This window comes from Martes martes, assembly GCF_963455335.1.
Source record: "Martes martes genome assembly, chromosome: 9".
Lineage (NCBI taxonomy): Eukaryota > Metazoa > Chordata > Mammalia > Carnivora > Mustelidae > Martes > Martes martes.
In genome coordinates, this window is record NC_137896.1 from 85,883,282 (window position 1) to 85,901,101 (window position 17,820).

Genomic DNA, 17,820 nt, shown 5'->3' on the forward strand with positions numbered 1-17,820 from the left:
AAGGGGGCAGAGAAGAGGCAGAAGGAGAGGGGGAGAGAAAATCTTAAGTAGGCTCCAGGTCCAGTGCAGAGACCAAAGTGGGGCTCATTCTCACAACCTGAGACCATGACTTGAGTTGAAATCAAGAGTCAGAGACTTAACCTACTGAGCCACCCAGGCACCCCTAGGCAGATACCATTTTTAAGCCAGAATTGTTTAGTTTTTTTTTTTAAACAAGATAAAAATCCAGTAAAGATGGGGTGCTTGGGTGGCTCAGTTGGTTAAGCCACTGCCTTTGGCTCAAGTCATGGTCCTGTAGTCCTAGGATCGAGTCCCACATCAGGTTCCCAGCTCTGCAGGGAGTCTGCTTCTCCCTCTGACCTTCTCCCCTCTCATGTTCTCTCTCACTCTCTCTCTCAAAAAAAAAAAAAAAAATCCAGTAAAGAGTCTCAAATATTTCACAAAAAGCTAAGCCATTTTAGAGTAATTTTGTAAGTATTCTCCTTATTTACTTCTGTATAAAAAAAAGTAAACAAATTAGATGGTGGAAAATGAACTGCTTCACACATTATGCAAAGGAACCATAAGAAATAAAGAACTAACATTAAAATATCCCTGGGTAAAATCCACATGTACAGAAGATGATTCAAGATGTTATAAATAACTCATATGAGGTAAAGCAAACATGCAATATTTATATATCAGTCTGAAAAAAGGGCATATTTTATTTATCCTCAAGTTCCTTAGCAGATTAATAATAAAAGCTTGGTATAATTATCAATAAGTCCAACTGCTGGGCCCAAAGAAAATGCTAATTATTTTAAGGTGAGTTAGCTTCTTTTTCATCTGATTCATCATCCATAACCTAAAACCAAGAAAAGAAAAAGAGAATTTAAGAATTAAGAAAAGGATTAGAAATTGCTATTTTCCTGATTATACCATTACTTGCTTACCTGAAATACTTCACTCTATAATAATGAGTGTCAGTCCAATAAGAATAAGCCTATCAACAACCCCCAAAGCACAAGTTTGTCTCATAAACTGGTATCATAACAACATAAAAGCAAATTTAATATTAGCAAATTAATTAAGCACTGGTCTTTTTAAAAGATTTATTGAGAAAGAGAGCATGCGTTGGGGGGTGAGGAAGAGAGAGTAGGGAGAGGGCAGAGGGAGAGAATCTCAAGCAGACTCCCAGCTGAGAGTGGAGCCCATGCTAGGTTTGATCTCATGACTCTGAGATAAGGCTTAAGCTAAAACCAAGAGTTGGACACTTAACCAACTTCACCACCCAGATGTCCCAAGATTAGTATCTTATTCATGAGTTAATATATTACTCAGGAAATAAAGAGTTGTCCTTTGGGGAGGAAAAGAGTTATATAAACTCAAGAATTTTTTTTCAACACACCTACTACAATTAAACACCAATTCAAGTTTATAACCTGACTGCCAATTCATCACCCCACCCTGGATAAGTGAACGTATGTTCCTTTGTCAATCCACCAAAGTGTCAAGTAATGCAATTCTTTAAAGAGGCGTATAAGGCATAGAGAAAATAACGAAACAAAAATAAGTTTGTTTCTTTAAATCTAGAAGAATTTGGTTCTGATCTGAGAATATCATGGAAAAACAATTCATATTTTCTGTCTTAAATTGAGTAAAAATGGATATTTACTTCTAAGGAATTGATACATTATAATTAATCTTAGCAACACACAATCCAAAGAGTTTCATCCATCAATTCCTATTTTAGGCAGCACATTCCTAAATCTGGAAACCTTCTTCCAAATACTTATTTAATACAAAGAATGTACACAACATGTACAACACACAGGGCTAAGTGTTGGAGAAGAACATAAAGACCTGGGCTTGATGACAAGTCTCTCAAGGAACTTACCAATAAACATAAATCTGAAACAGACCCACAGGAAGAGACTTTGGACAAAAGCAGAGCCCAAGTCCAAGGAGAGGACCAATATGGCCTTCAAAGAGCAGATGCCATGTATTATACCGAAAGGATGGATTTTCATACTAGTCAGAGATGAGTGGTTCTCAAAGGAGCTGAGGAGATGCCCTCTCCTTAAAGGCACAGAGTGACCTGAAGAGTTTTTTCAAATTTCCAATTTCCATACATTGTTTTCCTCCTTGATAATCTCTTTCCATAAGGCCAAGCCTCTTGGTTGAGAATTGCGGCAGTGATGGCCACTATTACTACTGAGAAGTTTCTGTGCTATTCCTGAGGTGCTTTGGGGCAGAAAAAATGCTATCAGGCTAGAACTCCATTTAGTCCTCTGTCTTACCATACAACAAAGTATGATTTCTCGATGAGGTTCTTGCCTGGATAAATCTGATGCATAAATATGATTGAGCTCTTTCACTGAGGACTTCCAACTCTCAGCTCTAACAACCATGTTTTGAATCCCCTTTTCAAAATTTTTCTATAACCAGAGCAGCAGCAAGACCTCTGAGTCTCCATTTCCTTACGTACAAAATGGGAATGACTTACTCAATACTGTGTTGTGAGAAGATTAAAGGAACAGTATTTGTAAAAAGGCCTGGCAAATAGATAGGTATTCATAACACTAAAGTGAATTCTAAAATAAGGAGTCTTCAAGTCTAATAACAACTGTAACACAGAGATCCAGCCCCTCAAGAATATGTCAGGTCATAAATTTATTTTTCCCCCCAAATATTTAGTTTAATATTGAATCTCGACTGTTATATAATATTGGCATACCTGTTCTACACCCTCTACTTCCGGAATATAAAACTGTAGCATGTTCTGAATTCCATTTTTAAGAGTAATGATTGAACTGGGGCAGCTGGTACAAGAACCTTGGAGTTTGAGCTGTACAATGCCATCTTCAAAGCCTTTATAGATCACATCTCCTCCGTCTTCCTGCACAGTCGGCCTGTGGTCACAGAATATTTGTGATGTATGTAAAAGAACTGAAGCGTCCACCAGAAAAACTTAAAACAACTCAGGGCTTAGATTTTTATATTGGTAAAATTCACAAAGTTGGAGCTACTTACACAATAGGGAAGAGAAATGTAGCTAGTCTCATTTGTAACTTTTTAAAAGTTTCAGGTAAAATGTGCAAATTCATTCATACAAATATTTGCTCCACTTATTATATTTTAATCCTGCTTATTAATAATCTTTTTAGGCATTTAAGATCTCAAATGTCCTAATAATTACAATTACCTAAGATAATACTCACTCATTTCTTTTGAATGAACAGACGCTGACTGACATGATACATGCTGGCTTTTTTTCACCAGATAAACTTTGCATCAAAATATAACATTAATACAGAAAAACGCATGAATCACGTATGATCAATTACACAAATTTTTACAAAGTGAACACACATTTGTCTCAGGCCAAGACACAAAGCTAGCACCCCCAGGAGTCCCCCTTGTGCTTCCCGGCAACCAAAGGTAACCACTTCCTAATTGCTATTACCATTAATTAGGTCTGTTTTGTAACTTTACAATTTATAAATAGGCATTCCATTTAAAAAACATAGGATTTCCTCTTTTGTATTTGCCTAATTTTGCTCTTAATGATATTCTTCCACATCATCACACAGTGTTTCATTAAGTGAAAATGCCAGAATTTATCCCTGCTGTTGTGGACAGATATTTGGGTGAAAATCAGTTTTTGGTTTTTACAAACAGTGCGGCTATGAAGACTCTTGCAGATGTCTTTTGGCATACATATACAGGGCCACTGGGAATACACCTGAGCACGAAATTGCTGGATCAAGAATGTACGTATACTCACATTTAGTAGATACAAACAGTTGCCCTTTGCCCAGGTTCTCATACCCTAGCCTCACACTGAGAATCAGCAAAATGACCCATGGGAAACCTTCATGAGCTTCCCTTGTCTATAGGATCTTGTCTGCTTTGGCAGCTCTCTACCGTTTTCAAACGAAAAAAAAAATTTTATTGTATTTTATTGTATTTCTGTGAGTTCTCACCAGGTCTGCTACAAGCAAAAGTGGAAGCCTGCAGTTCTCCGCTCATTTTAATTTCTTCCTTATGGGCTATAGTCTGAAAGAAAGTATTTCTCTTCTCACAATCCACCCAAACACTGTTTAACTCATTTTTTCATTTTAAGAAATTTGGTACTATAACAATATCAAACCTAGACTGTGACTGTGAGAGATAAATTCCCTCACTATGTTTAGACAGATTGTCTTAAAAATTTTGGAGTGCATATACAGAATGTAAATTCAACTGCCATGGTTACCTATTACAGTTTACATTTACTTCTACTTATTTATTAGAGGGTTTTTGTTTTTTTTTCCCTCATAGACAGCTAAAAGTAAATTGCTATAATGGAAATTCCCTCTGCAGCATATTTGATTTCGGGCAGAATGATGAGCACATACCGTATTCTAGTATCTAACAATTCCTTAATCATTGCCACAACTTCATCATCTTCTTCAGATCCTATTAACAATTGCAAATAAAATATATCAATGATAGAAATTTTATATCCATGCAAATACAAGTATTAAAAAGGATGATTTTAACTTAATGTTTCATTAAAAAAATAATAAAAGCATACACATCTAACTTGGTATGGTGATAAAAGGGAAAAGGAAATGATAGTTGGAGAGACGGAAAGACCATTCGATTCTCTGAAGAAAAACTTTTTTTTTTTTTTTAAGATTTTATTTATTTATTTGACAGACAGAGATCACAAGTAGGCAGAGTGGCAGGCAGAGAGAGAGGAGGAAGCAGGCTCCCCACTGAGCAGGGAGCCTGATGCGGGGCTCGATCCCAGGACCCTGGGACCATGACCTGAGCCGAAGGCAGAGGCTTCAACCCACTGAGCCACCCAGGCGCCCCTGAAGAAAAACTTTTTAAAAAAGATTTGAGAGAGGAAGAGAAAACACATGCATATGCAGGAGGGAAGGGAAGAGAGAGAGGGAAAGAGTCTCAGACTCCCCACTGACTGCAGAGGCCAGTGTGGGGCTCAATCCCATCATCCTGAGATCATGACCTGAGCCAAAGCCAAGAGCCTGACGTTCAACCAACTGTGCCACCCAGGTGCCCCTTGATTCTCTGAAGAAAAATTAAGGAGCACTGGCCAACTCAACACTTGGTGATGAAGGTGAATAACTGCCATAACTTGATCTACTAATGATGTTAGGGTTTGAATTTTTTTGGTTTGTAAACTTTCATCATCCTCAAGGATTGAGAAGCGGCAGAGAAAAAAGACTGCCTGGATTCTGAGGGAAAGTCTGAGACACAAAGGCATACCTACTTCGTAAGTTAAATTTTATTTTTAATTTTTCAATACAGAGATTTTCAAAATGACATCCATACTAAATATAGATATAAGCCTTATGGAAATTTCCAAAATATTCTACAAATCTGAACAAAAATATAAGTTTTTCATTTTGTCTCATTTTTGCTTTTCTTTTACTTTATAAGGTTATATACTGATCTTTACCAATACCTTTTTGTGGGTTTAAAAATTTTTTTGAGAAATTTACCTTTAGGAAAATGAAAAATGCAGATAATTCAAATTATACTACAATACACACTCTAGAGTTCTGGCAACAATGTAAGTTAAGAATTATCAATATCAAATTATATTAACTTTGAGCCTTTTTTAATAAAAGAAATAAAATATAATAAAACAAAGGTTCTCTTATGTTGGGGTGCCTGGGTGGCTCAGTCAGTTGAGCGTCAGACTCTTGGTTTCAGCTCTGGTCATGATATCATGGGTCATGAGATCAAGCCCACATCATGCTTCACACTCAGCATGGAGTCTGCTTGAAAGATTCTTGCCCTATGCCCCTCCCCCGACACGAGTGTGCATGCTCTCTCTCTAAAATAAATAAATCTTAAAAAAAAAAAACTACTACCTAGCACTTAAACTAGAATGACACTTTTTTCAAAATGGCTGTATTTCAAAATATGTTCAGTGAAAAAAGGCAAGTTGCATATAATGCACATTAAAGTTTAAAAAACTCATACTATATATTCCCCAGAAACTTACACATGCAGTAAAAGTTTAAAAACAAACCATGTTTATATACATCTCTGGAAATAGAAAGGGGGAAAGCAATGGATGGGGGCTGTGAGGTTTTGGTTTTATCTTTAATGTCATGGACTTTTTTTTTTTTTTTTTTTGAGTAAAGCAACAGAAGTTTATTAAATGAAGATACTGAAAAAGCTCTCAAGAGTGAGAGGGGTCTCAACAGGGCTGCCCCGTCTCTTTAATGTTTTATTTAAAAATGGGTCTCAAGCAATTATGGGAAATATTAACATCTGTTAAATTTGAGAGGAGAGGAAATTGGTATACATATTATTTTCTATATGTTTAAAAATTTTTATAATTGAAAAATTCAATTTTGTATAATATAGTCAATTTATGCAGAAGTTTTCAAAAATGATGGATAAAACTAATATATGTGAACTTTTGTTCCCTCTGGTATTGGTTCCAGATCTAAACATGGTACAATGATAAAAATCTACTATCATGACTTCCAAAATCAAAACAAATGTGAAGAAAGTAGAAAAAAAAATTTTTTTTACTTAAAATAAATATTAATTACCCAACATAGTACCTGCTTCTCCTGAAGATGTTTCCTCAGTAACTAAGGGTAAGCCAGAAGCAAAGAAATCCATGATTGTTGCATAAATATCTGGTTTCAGTAAATTCCAGTCTAACTCTTCACTTTCCTGAAATATTTAAAGGAAAATCCTACATTTCTAATCAAGAGCAAGGACTAATACAAAACAATACTTCGTATCTTTTAAGAATCTTTTCCCATATATATCCCATACTGTATAACAACAGCACTCATTTTTGGAGAAAACTTGTCAATTCGGTCCTTATCAGATCTGTTTATAAGGACTTTTGGAAGATATAATCTTATAATATTCTTCATCCATTCATTCATCACACTTATGTTAAATAGGCTGTATGTACCATGCTTTGTTTAGGGGATACCACAATGATTAAAACATACTTTTTCATGAGGTGAAGAGAGTTAAAATACTGAATGAATTTTGTGTTTAAGGAGAATGATAAAGAGATTTCCTATTCTTTTAAATAAAATAGGATAGAGTTGCTTGATCAAATATACAGGATATCCCACAAGCAACCAAAAAATTCAACTCAAATATACTACTTCACAGTACTGAAGAAATCCAATGACACAACTGTAGAACCAAAACATGTAACATGTCTTATCTATGGTGTTGTGCTAGAAGACTTATGGACGTCCAACAAGCCCAGTATCCTTAAGAAAGAATCCATAACTATATGTCTGGCCAATTAGTTGATTCCATTAAAAAAAAAGACACAATGATTAAATACCTAAATAGTACTAACATCCAAAAAGAGAAAGGGAACATGTTTTCTTTTAGTTTTTTAAGGAGAGCTCTTTAGGAGGAAAACTATTAGATGCAGTCAGTCCATTTAGATTCTCAGGAGGCTGTTAGCTAGTGGCTATGCTTAAATACTATTAAAAATGAATCTACATGCATAAAAGGGGCTATTTTTGTCATGGATTAAGAACCAATTTAGGGGTTCTGGGTGGCTCAGTTGGTTGAGTGTCTGACTCTTGATTTCAGCTCAGATCATGATCTCCTGGTCCTGGGATCGAGCCCTGCATCAGGCTCCTGGTCCTGGGATCGAGCCCTGCATCAGGCTCCTTGCCCAGAGTGGAGTCTGCCTGAGAGTCTCTCTCTGCTCACACATACCCTCTAATTAGTAAAATCTTAAAAAAAAAAAAAAAAAGCTAATTTAGACATGGTATACAGAAGACAAGATACATGGGCACTGCTATGGATACAAGGGTGAAACTAGTGAGTTGCCTTAGTGACTGGGAACTGGTTCTGGGAAACATTTTAATAACTTATTTGGAAGGCGGATCAGAGGGCTACTTCAGATCTTCAGTAAATAGTGGACTCTACCAAGTAGGGAAATACTGGTAATAAAAAAAGAAAAATATTCTGAAATAGTCTGAATGAGAAAAAAAGGCAGTACATAAGCTTCAAATACATTTACTCGTTTAGAAAAAAATAACAGGGGTGCCTGGCTGGCTCAGTCAGTAGAGCATGTGACTCTTGATCCTGGGGTCGTGAGTTCAAGCCCCACACTGGGCATAGAACTTACTTAAAAAAATATATTGGTATTATCAAAGTTATTTCAAAGGACAGAAGAACAGAAAATCATCCTTACTCTGCTAAAGAAATAAATTATTCATTTTAAATAACAAATTATGGATAAAAAGTCTCTGAATCATCAATTAGCAATCAGAAAAGGAAATAGGCAATAGCTAAAGATATCAGGTAGATGAGATAGTCCATAAGAAAGGTAACTGAAAGAATACAAATCTATTCCACCCATTAAATTTCAATATATGCCCTTAGACTATTATTAATTAATTATGTCATTTCACTTAAGAAAAAATAGTGGGGCTGGAGAAATTCCAAAAGAAGTAATTAAATTATGAACAAGAAAGAAAATAAATGATGACCTACCAAAATAAAAATAAAAAAAAAAACCCAACTCTGTAAGATATAATCACATTTTCAACTAAAAAAATTTTTTAAATGCCACAGGCTATATATAAAAGAACTAAAAAAAAAACTCTTGTTAAAATAAATACATAATTTGCCATTTGTAAAATGAAGACAAGACTACCTTGTTTAAATAATTAAATTAGGTAAAATACATAAAGCACTTCTGCTATGTAAATGCCATACCAGACACCTGGAAACGTTAAACAAGAGGTGGTCCTCCCCCAACCCTCAAAAAATATAAAAGAAAGCAAACTGAAGAATACCAAAGATAGGTCAGATGTCTCTAAACTGGTAAACATGTGGGATCGGTCAGCATGGATTTACTCACCACAATTCTTTTGGTAGAAACCCCTTAAAGCCTGAAAATTCAATCTATGAAACCCTATGTCATTGTTCCCTTCCATAAACTTTTTTTTAAGTGAACACCATGTGCTAGGCATTGCTCTAGGTGAACTTAACAAGGCAGGCAATCTCTAGCTTTACAGAGTTTACATTCCAATGTAGGAAAGGCACATAATAAAAATAAACTAAAAAAAAAAAAAAAGAAGAAGAAGTGGCTAAGTGATAAGTGCCACAAAGATGATACAGGTTGAGCTCCTGGAGGGAGAGCCATTTCAACTGATAGGAGCAAGAATGGGCTTTGTGAGAATTTAGACCCAATAACACTTGAAACAACAGGGAAAAACCTTTTACAATTAGGATATTTGCAAGAACAACTATGGCCACTGGGAATGCCACCACAGAGGAAAACTCTAATTCTCCTCCACACATACAGCTACAAGAGCATATTGGACTATTTGTAACAAGTCATTAACCCAGTCCACTTTTATGAGTCATATCAGTGCATCAAGAACTCAAGAGTAATCCTTTCAAATTGCTTAAGAGGAGTTACGTTAAAACGTTGGATTTTTTTTAAAAAGATTTTATTTATTTATTTGAGAGAGAGAGAGTGAGCCAGCAAGAGAGCACAAGCTGGAGGAAGGACAGAGGGAGAGGGAAAAGTAGGATCCCTGCTGAGCAGAGAGCACGACGCAGGCTCGATCCCAGGACCTTGGGATCATGACCCGAGCCAAAGGCTTAGTTGCTTACCCGACTGAGCCACCCAGGCACCCCGAAAACTTTGGATTTTGACACAATATTGAACAAGTGATTAAGTTTGGTGCACACATATCAATTAACAGACCTAAAAGTATACATAGTTCAAATTTAAATAGTTTGTTTCTCATTCATCTAGTAGACTTGAAAATGAAACCGCCTTTTCTAGCAGATACTACCTCAGCTGTTGGAATGGGTAGCATAGTCAGATTGACTTTCTGACATTTAGAGGTTAACCAAATGCTGCAGGACAACACAGTCCCCTGCTCTTATCTGTGAAGTTCTGAAGTATTACAGCAGATGGTCCATGATGAAAGAGACCCCTTTAAAGGAGATACACATTCATTCTGCTGGTCAAATATATAAATACAGTTTATTTGTTTGCTTCTTTTTTTATTTCATCATTTAAAAAAAATTTTTTTTACGATTTTATTTATTTATTTGACAGAGAGCAAGCACAAATGAGGTTGCGGGGGACAGGGGCAGAGGGATTGGGAGAAGCAGGCTCCCCGGCTGAGTAGAAAACCGAACTCGGGGCTCGATCCTAGGACGTGGGAATCACGACCATAGCAGAAGGCAGTTGCTTAACAGTCTGAGTCACCCAGGCACCCCTACTCCATTATTTAAAGCTAAGTACTAGTAAAAATATCAAAACCACCAATAACGTTTCAATTATGAAAGAAAAAAAAAGAATTAGTTAAAATAATACTTGGAGCCTGAATTTTAGTCCTGCCCAGGTTGAATCATGGCCCTGCTATAGGGCAGATATATAATCATGGACACAATCCTGCACTTAACCCTCTGAGGCTCATGTTTTTCTCTTCTGAAAAATGAGGGATTTGGGATATAGTTAATTTCAACTTGAAAATTCTACTTAATTAACTGAGAAATGTGAGAAGTAAACAGAGATTTTTAATAACAATATGTATATAATATATCAAGAAAGAATTTCTGGAGAGAGATGTTGGACTTGGAAAAAAACTGAAAGAACTTCACAGATTATTTTATATAATCCTATGTTTACCTTTGTGACAGTGATGAAATCTGGTCCAAAAAAGACACTTTTTACTCCTTCAATTCTAAATAACTGCCTGTGAATAAATAAGAAATACAAGATAATAAAATGTTTTATTACAAAAAAGTTTAAACATATACAAAGGGAGACAGAAAAGTAAGAGAGCCTTTATATACCCATCCCCAGCATCAACAATTCATGGCCAGCAATGATCAACTCATGGCCAATCTTGTTCCATCCTCTTACCCTATGATCTAGCACTCACTCTTGGGTATTACCCTAAGAGTAATGAAAACATGCTCCACAGAGACGTGTCCATGAATCTTTATAGCAGCTTTATTTACAAAAGCCAAAAAGAGTATCTGGAAACGCCCATCAACCAGTGAATAACTGAACAGACTGTGTGTATCCTCACAATGCAGGACAACTCGGCAATAAAAGAATAAACTAGCAATACATGCAAAACCAAGGACTCTCAAAAGCATTATGCTAAATGAAAGAAGCCAAACACAAAAGACTATATGGTGGCATTATATAAAACCCTAAAACCATAAACTGTGGTGGCAGAAAACTCAATAGTTACCAGAGTGATAGATGTGTCAACTAACTTTACTGTGGTAAGCATTTTGCAAGGCATATGTATATAAAATCAGCACATGGTATACCTTAAGCTTACATAATGTTTTACATCAGTCACATCTCAACAAAGTTGGAATTCATTGCCATGAAACAAAATAGTTACCAGGGTATGGAAATGAAGAAGATTGAATGCAAAGAGAAATGAGGGATTTCTGCAGTAATCAAAATGTTCTCTATTCTTATTTTAGTGGTGGTTACACAACTGTATATATATATACTTTTAAAGATTTTATTTATTTATTTGACAGACATAGATCACAAGTAGGCAGAGAGGCAGGCCAAGAGAGGGGGTGGGGGAAGCAGACTCCCTGCTAAGCAGAAAGCCCGATGTGGGACTCGATCCCAGGACCCTGAGATCATGACCTGAGCCGAAGGCAGAGCTTAACCAACTGAGCTACCCAGGTGCCCCACAACTGTATATATTTATCAAAAGTGTGGACTATACACTTAAAACTGGTGAATTTCATTTCATGTACATTATACCTCAGTAAAACTAGTTTTTCAAATCCTCTGAGAGGGGAGGATTATAATTTGAAGCCCCTGTAAGGGATATTGAAATGCACCATCCTTTCCCAATCACTGATGTATGTAACATACCAGAGCAATGTCCTTTTTCCCTTACCCTTTCCAGGAATAAAAGTTGACATATTCCAAAAAAGGTTAGTTTACCTTTTCTTTGTCTATCATTGCCAAGAGTGTTACTGGAATTACTATCTGAATTATTGAGAAATTTGTCTGAAATGATGTCATCTGGGTCCTCTAATTCAATATTAAATTTATAAGAAGTTACAAGGTACTTGGTTACATAATATGATCCAATAAACCCAAGCACTGACCTATAAGCAGGTCCCTTGATTGGCTCTATGCATCTGCACTGTTAGCAAAGCTATTTTATTCACATGAAAGGACCATGCAAAAGAATCAACCTGATCTTTGGGCCATGTCATGGGGACTGCTTTAGGCAAGAATTCATAGGTTCTATGCTTAAAGAAACAAAACGCTTAAAAGGAGTTAAAATGTTATTATATATGCTTTGCCACTTAGGTTACTTTCCTCGGGACAATTTCAACTTCTACAATATCCAAAATAAAATATAATACCCAGCAGTGAACACATATCCCAAACATAGTCTGACTTATTCAGAATACGAAGACTATTACCTCTCTTTTTTTTTTTTCTTAAATATTTTATTTATTTATTTGACAGAGATCACAAGTAGACAGAGAGGTAGGCAGAGAGAGAGGAGGAAGCAGGATCCCTGCTGAGCAGAGATCCCGATGTGGGGCTTGATCCCAGGACCCTGGGATCGTGACCTGAGCCGAAGGCAGAGGCTTTAACCCATTGAGCCACCCAGGCGCCCCGACTATTACTTCTCTTAAGCTAGATACTGTGATTATTAAAGTTTGATGGCAAACTTATCCAACATAGTGAACTAAGAAGTCAGATTCTTCCAACCCGCAACTGAGCTATTCATTTTAAACATTTAAGTCATAAGCTTTAATATTTGTTCCTGTTAGATTTTACCTTACTTGCTTTAATCTATCATTTCGGCCTAATGAAACCTTTAAACATTTCTCTGAGCTTTGCCATCTAACATAGAAGCAATTCTTCCCACCTGGAAACTGATAATTTTATCATCATTAATGTCGCAGGTAAAGAAAAGTATGGAATAAACATGCCAACTAGAGAGATATTACAGATACTACAGAACCCCTGCATATGCCACTAGAGACAGATTTACACTCTGCTTAAAATTTTTTTTTAGATTTTATTTATTTTATATTTTATTTATTTATTTGAGATCACAAGCAGGCAGAGAGACAGGCAGAGAGAGGAGGAAGGAGGCTCCCCGCTGAGCAGAGAGCCCGATGTGGGGCTCGATCCCAGGACCCTGAGATCATGACCTGAGCCGAAGGCAGAGGCTTAATTCACTGAGCCACCCAGGCGCCCTACACTCTGTTTAAATCTCTTCTGTCTTGTCCAGAAGGATAGTAAGAAATAGGTCAAATGCCCATCTGAAGATACACTACTGCTCATTCATTCAATTACTCATTCATTCAACAAATATCTGAAAACTCACTGAATATCTGACACCGTACTAAGCACTAGAGATATAATGATGGGCAAGACAGACGGGTCTCTGTTTTCAGGAAGCTTTGCATTCTAGCTTACAGTAAACATTCTCTGTTCAAACAACAAAAACAAGATTAGCTTTGCTTGTCTGAAGATAATAAATTCTGTGAATCCAGGAAATGAGCTATTTTCAAAAGACTAATTTGAAAAGGGCTTTTGCCAACTGAACATCTGACAGAAATAATCTCCAACTCATCTGTAACTGAAGAGTCTTTTTTATTTTTATATACTTTTAAATACAAAATACATAAATTCATTTTTGATGTAAACATTTCAAACTATTTATATAAAGTGAAAATGCCTCTTGACCACCCCTCCCCCGAATCCACTGTTATCAGTTGGGTATACATTCTTCCGGACCTTTATGTTAGTGTATTTTTGTTGTATTGTATTTTTGTTTTTATATAGGTAATAATATTGTATGTAGTGGTCTACAACATGTTTTCTTCACTTAATAGTATTATTATTATTTTTTTTTCAGAAGGGGAGAGAGATCAGGGCAGAGGGACAGAGGGAGAGGGAGAGAGAATCTTAAGCAGGTTCCATGCCCAGTGCAGAGGCTGATGCGGAGCTCGATCTCACAACACTGAGATCATGACCTGAGCTGAAATCAAGAGACGGACACTTAAGCGACTGAGCCACCCAGGCACCCCAACAGTGTGTCTTATGACAGTAAATGAGGGTTCTCCTCATCCTTTTGTAGTATCTAAGACTATGGACAAAGTTTATTGAACTTTTCCTATTTAGGTTGTTTCCAACTTGTCACCACCAGCAACAACACTGCAATGAACATCCTTGTATCACCTTGTATGTGTTATGTGGATGTTCTTTTTTTATTTTTTTAAAGATTTGATTTATTTATTTGACATAGATCACAAGTAGGCAGAAAGGCAGGCAGGTTGTGGGGTAAGCAGGCTCCCTGCTGAGCAGAGAGCCCAATGCAGGGCTCGATCCCAGGACCCTGAGATCATGACCTGAGCTGAAGGCAGAGGCCTAACCCACTGAGCCACCCAGGCGCCCCTATGTGGATGTTCTTTAAGGCAGTGTTTTTCAACTCCACTAGTAGCTTATAAAATCAATTAGGTATTGATCTGGATTTTATCTGATATAACAAAACAGAATAGAATAAAGAGAATTAGAAAGGAAATAAGAATGTTTTACACAGGGTGAAAACTGTCCCATTGAATGCATGTGCATGTATCTATCTACCTACCTATGTGTGTATATGTACTAGGTTGTAATATAAAAGGTTTCTTACTGTGGCCTATAAAAAAAAAAAGTATGAAAAACAAATGCTCTAAGGCATTATTGTGAGAAGTAGCATGTGTAGGTCAAAGGAAATGTGCATTTTTATTCATGAGAAATTTAAAAAGGGGCACCTGGGTGCTTTGGTCAGTTAAGCGGCCAACTCTTGATCTCAGCTCAGGTCTCAATCTCAGGGTCCTGAGTTCAATCCCTACACTGGGCTCCATGTTGGACGTGGAGCCTACTAAAAAAAAAATTTAAATTAAAAAAAAATTCCTGATAGAAGTGCAATTCTGGCTCTTCTAAGTGTGACATATAAAACACATGTGTGTATAGAAGTAATTATCTAAGCTTTACTGTCTAAATACCCCTGGAAATCAGTCTCAGGCTTAGGTTACCAAAAACTTAAATTGATGTAGACTGACTCTAATACTTCTTAATATAAATAATTTCTCTAGCCATCATTAAAAAGAAGCTCATTCCAGTAATTTTGTTGTTTGTCCTATATCATCTGACATACATCTAACATGTCTTTAGTGAAATTTAAAAACTGTCTCTGACTTGTTTTTAAAAAATCATGCCAAATCTAATAGCTATTATTATTTATGGTTCTGAGTGCAATATTTTAGAAACCACTCCATTTTGAAACATCTAGAAAAATTCAGCTCTCCTTAAGAAAAAAATGAACAAGTTGTCACTGTTTTTTATAAAGAGTTTTAAAGATTTACAATGGAAATTTATATTATTTTCATGAATTTTTTAAAGTAAAAATATAAATTCTTATTTAGTCCTGCTATAGATCTTCAATTGCTTTTCAGAAGGGTTTCCTAATATTTACTGTTATTTTTCTCTTATCTCTTACCTGAAAAGAAAATAAAGCATTCTCTACACTAAAAACAATGCAGTACACATAAAAATACAATCACTAAATGAAGCCGCCTTCCCCCCAAAGTCAGTTATTTATGTTTCTTGGTAAAAGCAAATGAGAAATATTATTATACCTAGCCAGAGGGGAGCGAAATGCTGCAGCTGGTGTGGGAAAATCCATGGTCCTTTTCTCAAGAACTGGTTTTCCTGGGATAAACTTTAAACTGTTGGGATTTGGGGTATCTTGTGTTTGAATAAACATGTGTCTCACTAAAAGAGAAAAAAGAAAAAGCATGTTATTCCAGAAAAAACAGTGGTTAAGTTTATGAACTATGAAGTGCTCATTTTCAAAGAATCAAAAGATGTAAGAAAAAAGAAAATAAGGCTTGTTGCCCAAGCCAATGAAATAATTTTTAAAGACAACAAAGAAGTTTAATGATATATTTAGGATAACGGCATTGAATTTTATATTAATACTGATTATTTTTGTTATTCAACAGACTCTAGCAATAGCCTTATTTTAACTAGGAAGGCATATCATCATTCAAGAGCCCTCAATGTATTTTATTTGGTGACCTAGTGCTAATGGCTGTCATGATCAAAAATCATCACTGTGATATCAAAAAGAGCAAAATGTTACTTTCTCTTCTTTCCAAAGTGCTACCATTCTTTTAAAGAGAGATAGATAAATTTATTTTTTTTAAAGATTTTATTTATCTATTTGACAGAGAGAGAGAGACACAGCAAGAGAGGGAACACAAGCAGGGGGAGTGGGAAAGGGAGAAGCAGGCTTCCCACAGAGCAGGGAGCCTGATGCAGGGCTCAATCCCAGGACCCCAGGATCACAAGCTGAGCCAAAGGTAGATGCCTAATGACTGAGCCACGCAGGTGCCCCTAAAGAGATAAATTTATAATATTAATATTTAGTGTGTGAATACCTACTATATGCCAGAGATGGGGGCTGAGTGCTTTAAATATATTTAAGCCTTTAACAACCCCATGAAGAAACCCCATTACTCCTATTTCACTAATGAAGAAAAAGAAGCTTAGAGTTAGGTAACTTGTCCAATGGTATAGACTTAGTGACGTTATAAATTATCATGTAAGTGGGAACATATGTGAATTACTTTCTTGAATATTTATTTATTTATTTATTTATTTATTTTACTTTCTCGAATATTTTTAAATTATCTTTACAGGTTCTTCTTTGTTTCTTCCAAGGCCATGAATAGTTCAAGAACAGATTCATTAAAGGAATAAAGAACAGAATCTTAATTTCCTACCTTGCTATTATGAAAACAGTTAGTAGGACAAAAGATAGTAGTGGAATTTTAATGGTCCTGAAACTATTAACCATGTCTTGATGGTTTATTACAAAAATAAACTTTCTAACCAAAACAAAGTAACTCTCATCTTAGAGCAGTATACCCAGATAGATTAATTTATTGAGCGATTGGGCATGAGGCTGAGTACTCCCTGTGAATTACATTATTTAAACTTTACAGTATCCCAGGGAAACACTGTTTTTATCCTGTTTTACAAATGAGGAAACTAAAGCTCAAAGTCACTCAGTAGTTAAGAAATAAAGACAGGATTAAAGTCCTGCCAATTTCCCACATGGACTTGCCTAACCACTATGCATACATACTGCCACTCCATACTCACTAATGCCCAGGATGATAGGAAAATACATTTAAAATCAGTCTTCCTGGGGCACCTGGGTGGTTCAATGGGTTAAGCCTCTGCCTTTGGCCTAGGTCATGATCTCAGGGTCTTGGGATCCAGCCCGCATCAGGCTCTCTGCTCAGCCGGGAGCTTGCTTCCCTCTCCCTCTCTACCTGCCTCTCTGCCTACTTGTGATCTCTCTGTCAAATAAATAAATAAAATCTTTAAAAAAAATAAAAATAAAATCAGTCTCCCTGGGGCACCTGGGTGGCTCAGTGGGTTAGGCCTCTGCCTTTGGCTCAAGTCATGATCTCAGGGTCCTGGGATCAAGCCCCACATCAGGCTCTCTGCTCAGCAGGGAGCCTGGTTCCCCCGTACCCCACCCCCTCACCCTCCACCTGCCTCTCTGCCTACTTGTGATCTCTTTCTGTGTCAAATAAATAAATAAAATCTTTTAAAAAATAAAATAAAATAAAATAAAATCAGTCTTCTTCTCCTGTCATAATCCTCATATTGTATGTCTGAGGAAAAATAGTAAAATATCAACAAGCAACAGTTTTATTTTAAATTAGAAAGAGATTAAACTTGGCAAAATACAGGATTTGATCACGGAAGTTTTTTCT

At 36.3% G+C, this 17,820-nt stretch overlaps 1 protein-coding gene across 1 annotated transcript in view; it reads right to left on the minus strand.

The window, feature by feature from the left end:
• Nucleotides 1-17,820, minus strand: part of NFU1 (NFU1 iron-sulfur cluster scaffold) — a 23,253-nt gene continuing 5,433 nt past the window's right edge. Inside the window, exons 3-8 of the mRNA XM_080813301.1 lie at nt 15,667-15,802; nt 10,658-10,724; nt 6,573-6,687; nt 4,380-4,440; nt 2,717-2,891; nt 1-844 (exon numbers count right to left, since the gene is read on the minus strand). Coding sequence (XP_080669427.1) covers nt 800-844; nt 2,717-2,891; nt 4,380-4,440; nt 6,573-6,687; nt 10,658-10,724; nt 15,667-15,802 — 599 coding nt within the window. The 3' untranslated portion in view covers nt 1-799. The remainder of the gene's footprint in view (nt 845-2,716; nt 2,892-4,379; nt 4,441-6,572; nt 6,688-10,657; nt 10,725-15,666; nt 15,803-17,820) is intronic.